This window comes from Microchirus variegatus, assembly GCF_963457635.1.
Source record: "Microchirus variegatus genome assembly, chromosome: 2".
In the NCBI taxonomy this organism is placed as follows: domain Eukaryota; kingdom Metazoa; phylum Chordata; class Actinopteri; order Pleuronectiformes; family Soleidae; genus Microchirus; species Microchirus variegatus.
In genome coordinates this window covers 36,118,637-36,129,146 of record NC_139803.1, presented here as the reverse complement: position 1 = coordinate 36,129,146, position 10,510 = coordinate 36,118,637, and the positions used below count along the sequence as shown (strand labels likewise).

The 10,510-nt window shown below is 40.7% G+C and overlaps 1 protein-coding gene across 1 annotated transcript in view; it reads left to right on the top strand.

Annotated features, from left to right (window-relative positions):
* Positions 1 to 493: 493 nt before the first annotated feature.
* The window catches only part of mta1 (metastasis associated 1), a 49,237-nt gene continuing 39,220 nt past the window's right edge, over positions 494 to 10,510 (top strand). The window contains exon 1 of the mRNA XM_083910745.1: positions 494 to 523. Within this exon, the coding sequence (XP_083766871.1) occupies positions 496 to 523 (28 nt within the window). The 5' untranslated portion in view covers positions 494 to 495. The remainder of the gene's footprint in view (positions 524 to 10,510) is intronic.

Here is a 10,510-nt window from a genome sequence, read left to right as displayed (position 1 = left end):
CCTGTGACAAGATGAGAGCAATTAATTTTAAAATTAAATGAAATAATGATACAACATATCGTAATATTACGACTTTATTCTCATAATATTAAAAGTTTATCCTTGAAAGATTAAATTGTTTTTATTTGTTGTTTGACATTTAGGAAAAAAAAAATAGATTTTTAAAATGTGTCAAGAGAGAGACTATCTTACAAAAAAATGCACTTTTTTCGTTTTTTCATTGTTAAAGCCATAAAGTGTCACATGACTTTAGTTTCTTTTGAATTGTGCCGCCAATTTTTTTTGTTCGGGGGGGGGGGGGGGGGGCGTGGCCACTGGCCGACGTATTCCGGTGTTACTGTCTCTTTAAGAGCTCTCGGCTGCTCCGCTTCGTATCGATCAATCCTCCATTTTCCAACACAGAGCGGCGGCAGTGCTAACACACAGCTCCGGCAGCGAGAGCGACCACAGAGCCACCCCTCTACCTGGAGAGGAAGCCAGGGACCGGGGGCAGACATGGCAGCGAACATGTACCGGGTTGGAGGTAACAACATTTGAGCAGCTTCTCCTTCACATTGTACGCTTTTGTGTCGGGGAGTGAGTGTGGCCACGGTTTCGCCGCGGCTCTTTTATGAATGTAGAGAGAGAGCGTGCTCCGTCTTTTTTCCCCTCCTGCCCTTCTTTTATTTTCCCTAAAGCTAAAACAGCCGTGAGCTTCAGCGGCGATGATGATGATGATGATGATGATGGTGGTGGTGGTGACTGTGTGTGAAGAGGAGGATGGTGATGAAGAGTAGACTCGTTTCTCGCGTGGCTTTTTTTTTTTTATGTGATAACTTCGTCCCCAAAGCTCTAAACTACTACCTGAGTGTGAACGACGCAGCTAAAGTCATGTGCATTGTGTGTCTGTGTGTGTGTTTATAACGCGGAACATGTTCGCAAAAGTTTTCCTTGTCCTTCTCGTGCCAGTGCCCGTGTTTCTCTTTCATAACAACTTGTGAAATGGACTTAACCTGCACACAACCTCCTCACAGTTACACTGAGGAGTGGATGCTTTTGCGTTAAAAGTCCTTGAATAATAATAATGAAGAAAAGTTAAGGGTGGCTATTTTTTTTTGTAATAACAGCTGAGATGAGGACTACAACACATTTTTAAGAAAATATAATTTGGCACATCTTTTTTTTTTTTTTGTGCAGGCAACTACAGTTAATACCTAATTAAGATTCCTGTTCTCCCCTCCCACTCATGTTCAGCTTATGTTGCTCTGATTCAACATCATTTAAACAAAGCACTCGATTCATCAAAAATAAATATATATTTATATTAAATTGGGTCATTAAATTTGATTCTTAGGTCTTGTTCTGACTATTTTTTTTTTTTGCATATTTACATATGGTCCTGTTTAGTTTTTTAAAGTCTGGACACCAAAAGCAATCACATTTGGACACTGGTTGAAATTCGTAGAAGTTTAAAAACAGTTTCTTCAGTAACATCTCAATTTGTATAAGATTAGATTTATTTAGATTAATTATTGTCTTGACCTGCACTCATCACATTCGGCAGACTGAAGACAACATCATTTGTTTCTCGCAGATTTACACAAATATCACACAGGAATCATTTTAACCCTCTTTTGACCTTCTTGATAATCAGACCGCCTGGATTTATTTAGACTTTTATAGCTGTAGAATTGTCAAAAAGTGTTCTGCTTTAGGGTTGGGTTGGCTAACTATAACCCCTTTTTCCAAGATAGAGTTCAATATCTGGCAGTTATTCAACCGTTCAGGAATTACAGTACAGTGCGACACACTGGTGAATCTGGTCTGTGTCTGCAGAAGTCCTGAGGTTCTACCGTAATGACAAGTATATGGACGCAAAGCTCTATTTCTCTGCTTTCTGCTATTCATCCATCCATTTTGGGTATCACAAACGGTCTAGGAGAAGCATGCATGCCAAATCCTGTCGGCAATCGCAATTCCTGTCAAAATAATCGCAATTAGATATTTATTCAACATGGTTGGCTACTCTGCTTGGATTTCAACGGCCTTTTGGACGGCTTACGGACACGCTGAACGTGTTCAGTCAAACAAAAGTCCACCCCTGGGTGTACAACTCACGTGGCCGTGACGACTGCACCGAGCATTGCGAAATATATCGGTCTCCTCTGTCACAGTCCTGCACTTCAACTTGTTTAGAGAGGCCGGTGATGGAAAAACACCTTTTTTTCCTTTCACCCCAACCGGTCTAGGCAGACACTGCACATCTTCGAGTCTTGTAGTGGTACCGTTCTGTCAGAGATTTCTTCTTGTTAAAAGGGAGTTTCTTGCCATTCGTGTGAACTGTTGGGTTTAATTTCTCTCTATAATATTGTAAAGGTGTCTGCCTTACTATGTACAGAGTATTGAGATTGTGTTTGTTGTGATTTGGTGCTGTATAAGTACAATATAATTGATACCAGGACAACCTGTTTTTAAATAGGTTGTTTTGGTAAAAATCAGGGCTGAACAATTAATAGGAGTTTTATCGAAATATGGCTTTAGGACGTTAACGCATCACACATTTACGTGACTCCCGATTGTTAAAATTAGTCTCTAAAGTAACGAAAAACTGCGTTACTTTAGAGACTCATTTTAACAAATGGGTGTTACGTAAACATGACTACATACTCGTCTTTTTCCCATCAGTCGTCATGGAAACGCTTAATGGCGCTAACGGTAACACTGTTAACGGCCAGCACTACTTTTAAATAATGATGTAAAATGCCTCCATTTCCTCTGATCACAATTTCAGTCAAAAATAAACGCAAATGTGATATTTATTCAAACCCGAGTAACAATGTAGGGAGTGTTGATCATGGTCTACCTGAAAAAAGATCTGATTAGATAAAACATCCGTCTGAACATTGGGTGCAAAAAGATAGTGCTGCACATCTTTCACTCCACACAGAGTAATATTAGCTCCCTCAAACAAATCTCAGGGTCAAAAAGTGTGTCTCCGACATCACATTAGAACAGAAGAAATGAGCACAATTTGGGCCAAAAATGAGCCTCGAAATTGACTTGGATCTCCTCCTGAGATCAATTCAGTGCAACGTGAAAACAAAGCAGAGCCCTTGGAAAGATGGCCACCACTTTGCAAGACAATGCTGGATCATCTTGGAAAAGCAATGACTTCCCTTGTGAATGAACCGGGGGGACAAAAGCTGGCTTTGTAACCCTTGATGTCTTTGTTTTCACCGTTCAGGCCACAAGCCACTCTTCCGGTGCCTGCAGCTCTTCTTCCTCGTACTGTATCCCATGCACTCAGAAAAGTAAAGACCGAACCATGAGGCTGACCAACTTAATGGTGTAAAGGGGGAAAAAGACGCTAACCCAGAGCAATGTGCACAGGCGAAAGAAGTTCTAAAAGTTTGATCCTCTCAAGGACGATGTACTGCTCAAAGAAAATTAAACCTATGAGGCAATAAGTGAAGAAATAGTTAAGAGCTGAACTTGAACCCTTTAAAAAAATAGTTTATGTTTTTTTTCAGGTCCGAACAGAAGTCCTTTTGAAACAAGTTTTTGCTTGATGCAATCATTGTCTCCTCTTCACACAAGCTTTTGGAGGATCTCATCATAATGCATTTCCATTGTCAGTGATGAAAGGACAAAAATCCATGGTCGCTGGTGTGTTGATGTATTGAAATATGATCCAAAAATGTCCAGTTTGAGCAACAGAGCTGTGACCGTTAAAGCTGTGAAGCAGTTCCTGATAATTAAGACAAGATTATTAAAATTATCTTGATGGTTTTTTTTTTCAAGGTAGAAATACTGCATTTTCATTAATCTACCATGAATGTACACTTATGTTTAATGCAGCACCTGTAGCCCAAGTTATGTTCGGTAGGCTGCGTCGTATGTTCTCTTATTTGTCAGGCAATCGCTGGCTTTACTTGTATTAAGGGATGTTCCGGTAACACTTTTCTTTTGTATATACCAATATCACAAACTCGAGTATCTGGCGATACCGATATCATTTACGAACTATGACGACACATTTGTGCCGAGTCATTTCAAAGACCTCGTTCTCCAACTGTGCAACAAAAAGAAGACATAAACAGCCCAAACATGACTCGGCTATAAATGCTTTTGCTCTTTTTTTAATTTAAATTTTTACAATCTGTGCATAGTGAAGCATGCCATACATAGGATTTTTGGATTGTATCGGACCGATTACCATCCCTACTTTTATTGTGAGAAAACTGCTTCCTCTCTGTCAACTGATCCCTTATTTTGGCGGAGGATCAAACCTATATCTCGTCTTTGAACTAGTTTAACCCTCATGGAGCCTGCCAGGTATTTAATGTAAACTGAACATTGACTCATGGGTTAAAATGAAACGAATGGTCACTCTTCATGCATCACTCTGATGTATGTTTATAATGAATTTAGTCTAAAGAGGTTAGAGTGCACTCGTTGCCCTGTGACTGATGTTGTTAATTGAGAGATAAAATGCATTTTTCCCCCCCGCGCATCGGGTGATTCATCGTTGTATAACAACATCTAGCATCTGTTCAACCATCTAATATTTGGGTAATCTTCCTCTCCCTCTCTTACCCTCTTCTTCTTTGGGTGTCATTTCATGCGACCAAGGTGGTTTTGGCTGACTATAGGTTGAACTTTTTTTGTTGGCATGGCGACCCTGTGTTTTTCTGCTGGTCACCCTGCTTTGGCACCTCGACTACAACAATGCTCTGTACTCGAATGAATCCCCGTAGCTCTCCAGATTTCTTATTTTCTCAGCAAAAGTTTTCTCTTTTGTTGTGTCTATGTTGGACTGCAGTGGAGGGATATTTTCTGATAAAAACACATCTTGGAAGAGCCACTTTTGTGAAACGTTTAAAGCCTGTTCTATCTTTTGGAAACTTAATGTTTTTGCACAGAGTGAACACTGTGGGCTTTATTTTACTTCACTTTTCACTGAAGGCATTTCTCAATTTCTTTGGGGAATGCTGAAAGCAATCCTTTTTTAAATCTGAACTTGAAAATGTGTGCACCTGTCCTTTTTTTTTTAATCCCTCTTTGTACTGTGGTTATTGGAGTTTGAAAACTCTGGTGCAGAATGTGCTTAATGCACGTGTTATATACTACCCTGAAAGGCAACAGACCTGATGTCAATGCCGGCATTTCTTTTGGTTGCTGAGTGGTTAGGATTGCCTCCATGCTGCCAGTAATGATTCAAAACCTGCTTGGAGGTGTTGCAGTGTTTACTAATCTTCAAACTGACTCGCTCACAAACTTTGACAGTGCCCACACTTTGTTTGGCTGGTGGCTGGTGTTAATTGCCCACATTGGCAGTCGCGTCTCTCACAAATCTGGTGGCTGTTATTCACAGAGGGACGATCTGAGGGGCCTGTCTCGCTGCCACGATCCTCCCAAACGCAGGACGGTCAGTTGAACCGATGCATGGCGGCTATTAGGGACACTTTTGTTGAATTAATCTATCATTGCGTTCCCTTTAGAGGCCAGAATGCACAGTGCACATGCTGTTCATCCATCACAATAAACAGGATTTGCTGCAAGCTAGCAGTCTTGTGGCATCTTTGCAGGACCACAGTTATTTGGAATTCAAGATCTGGTCGTCTAAACTGCTCTGAAATAGTTCTGTGAGAGAGGTTGCTGTGGTTGCTGCAGGACGGAGACATGGAGTTAAGTTTGCTATTTATTCAAATCCTGGTTTGCTTAAACGTCGTTATACGAAACATTTTTTTAACCTTAGCTTCTTGTTGTGGACTGGAGGTCAGAGTAGAATTGGAGAGCAATAAGGACGGTCATCTGCAGTGTTGACTGTGAAATAGAGGTTTCCCTCACCTTATGCAGGGCTGATAAGGGGAATCAATAGGTCAGATAGCCAGATGGAAAGATAAATGCTTGGCTCTCATTCTGCGCAGATGTGAGCAGCTTGGTCCAGGTCTGATCGCTGAAAGTAAGTTGTATCAAAGTGTGAAAAAAGGGTTCAAGATTGATTCAGACGATTAAATTACCTGCCATTGCCATAGAAACCTCCATCTGACTCATAATCTCCTCGGTGGTTGCTGCTCACAGTGAAGGACACACCCCTCAAGCCTCTTTCACACTCCGGCGAGGTCGAATGTGACACGCTGCAATAACGCAGGAAGACAAACTCGTTTACTGGCAACAGAAAATAATTTGACGGGGCTTTTCACCTGTGTGTGTGTTTGTGTGTGTGGGCATTCGATGGGATGCCGGCAGTGGAGGGGGTCATGTGTGCATGGACACGCGTGGGCAGATGTTTACACTCATGCGTTTCCTGCCTCTTTGTGTCCCCCTCTTTGCCGTAGCCCTCGCCAACAACCGTGCGCTCGCTGTGGTTCGCAGAGTTTTCAAATCCCAAAATCAACTGTGTCTGTGTCATCACCTGAAATTGGCTTTGAGGTTTAATTTCATTGTAGCACACGTTCTTGGAAGGTTTTGGCTTCATTTTCACAGAAAGAGACAAACTAGGGCCCCCAGTGTAAACTACCAAAATGAGGATTGTTGGGGGAAAAACAGGTTTACTGAAGCCACCAGCAGAAATGGTTATCTCAGGCGACATTAGCAAATAGTGTATGGAGAAATGTACTGCACATCTGAAATTACTTTTTCTTCACAAGTCAAGTTCTCTGCCATTTGTTTTTCAATTCCAAAATTGTGTTTTTGTAAAGCCTCTGTAGGTAACCAACATTCTGAAACCCAAAAATGTTGACGCCTCAGAAAAGTAGTGAGAGCTCTAACTGGAGAATCTACAATTAGAAGTAAAAGAAAATGAGGTCTAAAATTCTGTTATTAAAAATGGTTAATCTTACTTTTTAGAGCTGAAACATTAATGGATTACTAAATTAACCGTCAACTATTTTGATAATCGATTAATCAGTTTGTAGCTTTTTTTCATTACTAAAACAAGATTTCTGATTGTTTTAGCTTCTTAAATGTGATTATTGTCTTCGTTTCTTTGCTCCACATAACAAAGAAATCATTCAAACTGAATCATTTTGGTTTGTGGACAAAACAAGACATTCGAGATCATCGTCATTTCCAGGTTTGACTAAAACTGATCCAACATTTTTTTTAACATTTTATTGACCAAACGATTAATCGAGAAAATAATCGACAGATTATTAGATTACGAAAATAATCGTTAGTTGCAGCTCTACTTTAATTCCTTAATCCATAAAACCAATCTATGCGTCTCTAACAGTCTGTGGAAGCACTAATAATGCTCAGGTCAACTCTGGTGTGTGACAATTACCTCCCTTATCTCATTTCAATATTCTTTTACGATATGAGACACTTAAACTTTACAAAAAGCAACATTTTAATCACAACATTTAATCACAACAGGTGGTAAATAATCAGACCAGACTGTATATTCCTATTTCGACAACTTGATCATTTCAGGAGGAACAACCCATTTCCCTGATGTGTGTCATTACAGCCTGTGGTGTTTATTTTGTACGTTGTGTACTTGTGTGTTTCTCAGGTGGCAGCACGTGTCAAAACACATGATTTGTTTTTTTGTTTTGTTTTGTTTACAACTCGCATGATCCTAAATTGTTCAGTTTTGTCGTGTCGTTTCCTGCGTTGACTTCTCAATGTATGAAGCCGCTCCGTTTCAAATGGCAAAGATGGGAACGAGCGAGTTGGGTGTGCATATGTACCATACTGCTCAGGGCCACAACCACAGATTATTTCCCCAATTCATCTTTTTGTCTGTAAAATGTATGAAAACGGTCGAGAAAGTGCCGGCTATAATTTCCCCTCAACCCTAGAAGATGCACTCAAATTGCTAGATGTAGTTTGCCAACCCTCCAGAGCCACAAAATACTGAGTCTTCGTTCATCTTTGACCAAGCAAAGCAGCAAATTATCACATTTTGAAAAGCTCGAACTGGCACATTTCTGGAACACTTGCTTAAAAGATTATAAATTAATTACTGAAATTGTTGCAGGTTGTTAATGTACCCGTTTGTGGCGTTTCATCGCAGATTTCCCCCCTAATTTAATTGTCTTACTCGTTTTGCTCAATTATGTCCATCACCCTGTGTGTGTGTGTGTGTGTGATGGCCTCCTGTATCTCTCTCTGCTCAGACCCAGACTCCATCACTTTATCTGGTGTTTTTCTTTCTCCTGACTGTCTGTCTCTCTCTGGCCTGGTTTGAATCAGCCCCGCAGTCTCTCTCTTTTGGGGCTCGGTAACATGCCTTGATTGGCTCGCGCTAAGTTCGACTGCACCGTGACATCACAGCCCGCCGGGGCTAGCTCATTGGCTGACGTTGTGAGCGGGGGATGGAGAGCAGTGTGTGTGTGTGTGTGTGTGTTTGGAGGGGCGGGGGGTGGTTATCCGCGGGTTGTGGCGGCAGGAGGGCTGATGGGAAATGGAGAGAGTGAGTGACGCTGCTCAGTGCCTACAGGCCTTCTCTTCTCTTTCTGCTGCTCTCATTTTGGGTCGCTCTCCAGCTCCGGCTCTCCACCAGGCTTCAGCTCCTCACACACGGTGGAAACTCCACCACTTAGAGCCACCCTGCTCTTGACTGTTAATGAACAGCTTTCCTCCTATTTTCTCCTTCTAGAAGGGGACACGCAACAGGGAATTACAACAGAGTTACTCCATTTTGGGGAGGGAAAATGGGACACGGCGTTCTGTTCCCGTTATGTCCCACCTTAACGGCGACACCAGCTCGAAAAAAACAAGCATCTCAGTGTGTGGCAGCAATTTTCACCCAACTCCACACCAAAACTGAATGTTCGACATGTGGTTGTGCTTCGGTTTCAAAATGGTCATGATGCATTTCTGCTCTTAATTAATGGGTGTCAACGGGCAAACTTTGAAGGCCTCAGTTAAACGGCAACATTTCTGTCACTGGTTTGACATTTCCCCTGTTTTTGAGTCTTCAGTGAAGCTTTAAAAAGAATCATTTCAGTCTCCTGCCCACAACATATACGGTCCTATTCATGTCAAATTAAAGCCTAAGCTGCCTTGATTATTTCGATAATTCATTCCCGTTTCTGAAATGTAATGATTTCCCTCTGCTGGGGTTGTTTCACTCTGTATTCAATCGAGAATACTAGAGCTGAAACAATTGATCGATGACTAAATTAATCGTCAACTATTTTTGATAATCCATTAATCAGTTTGAAGCATTTTCATTATTAAAACCAGATTGCTGATTGTTTTAGCTTCTTAAATATGAATATTTTCTTTGTTTCTTTGCTCCACATAACAAAGAAATCATTAAAACTGAATCATTTTGGTTTGAGGACAAAACAAGACGTTCGAGAACATCGTCATTTCCAGGTTTGGCAGACACTGATCCAACGTTTTTTAACATTTTATGAACCAGACAATTGATCGAGAAAAGAATTGACCGATTATTCGATTGTTGCAGCGCTAGAAAATGCTGATTAGAGCTCATGAACCTGTTAATTTGACCGTGTTCTATTTTGCAAACCGGCAGTGTATTTTTCAAACGTTATTGATAGAGCACAAAACGACCAAGGTGGACCAATTTATCGATTAATTATCCTTCCTGGAAAGGATCACAACAGGAACGTGATCAGTAATGACTCTCTGGGACCATCGTTCTACATTAGTCAGCCCTGTTGATCTTAAGCGATTTATTACCTATTGAGAAATTGATTAACTTTCATTCATGCTATGTTTTGTCTTTGTTTAAAGACAAATTATGCCAGCTGTCTTGAATAAAAGTTTATTTTTTTTGCAACCTTGGTATTTGGAAATGGCTGATCAATCTTTCACTGTAGTCATTCTATCAAATTGATTAATTAATCAATCGGACTGTAATTGATAGATTGGCAAAGGTTTTAATTGTTTCTTGCAGCCTTTATACACAGCTGAGCAATACTACTTTAATCTTAACGTTTACTATGAGCTAGAACGAGTAAAACGTGAAAATAATGTTGTTTCACCAGTCAAATGTTATTTATTTCAGTAACCATTGTAATAAAGATGCACTGGAAAAACAAAGGTGACACGTTTTGTGTGGCAATTTCTGTGGGACCAGTATTCCTTAACCCTAAATATATTTAGGTTACATTTAACCGATAAACATATATGATTTTTAATGAAGAATTTTAACATTTGTGGTTATCAGATTGTCAAATTTGCATGCTTCTGTTGCGTTTCTTTTACGATAAAACAAGGAGCTGCAGATGATGATGTTTGATTCATCAGTATTTTGACTAGTTGTTTAGCTCCGTTGCTTGAGGTTGTGCTCAATAAACGGATTTCGTCTGGATAACTTTTCCGAGGCCACGCTTCCACATGCAGCTTGGTGATCCTGACCAGTCACGCGAGGCCTTCTCTGACCTCAAGGCTGGGGCTCTCTCCCCCAGCGTGTTTGAAAAACGAGCAACTCGGGTATCTTGTCTTCATTTTCCTTCCCCGTGCCGCTCCATTTGGACTTGTCCTGTTTGATATTCAGCTGTGGGAATGAAGATGTCACAGTCACAGTGGAGTCTCGCAGCAAGCTGAT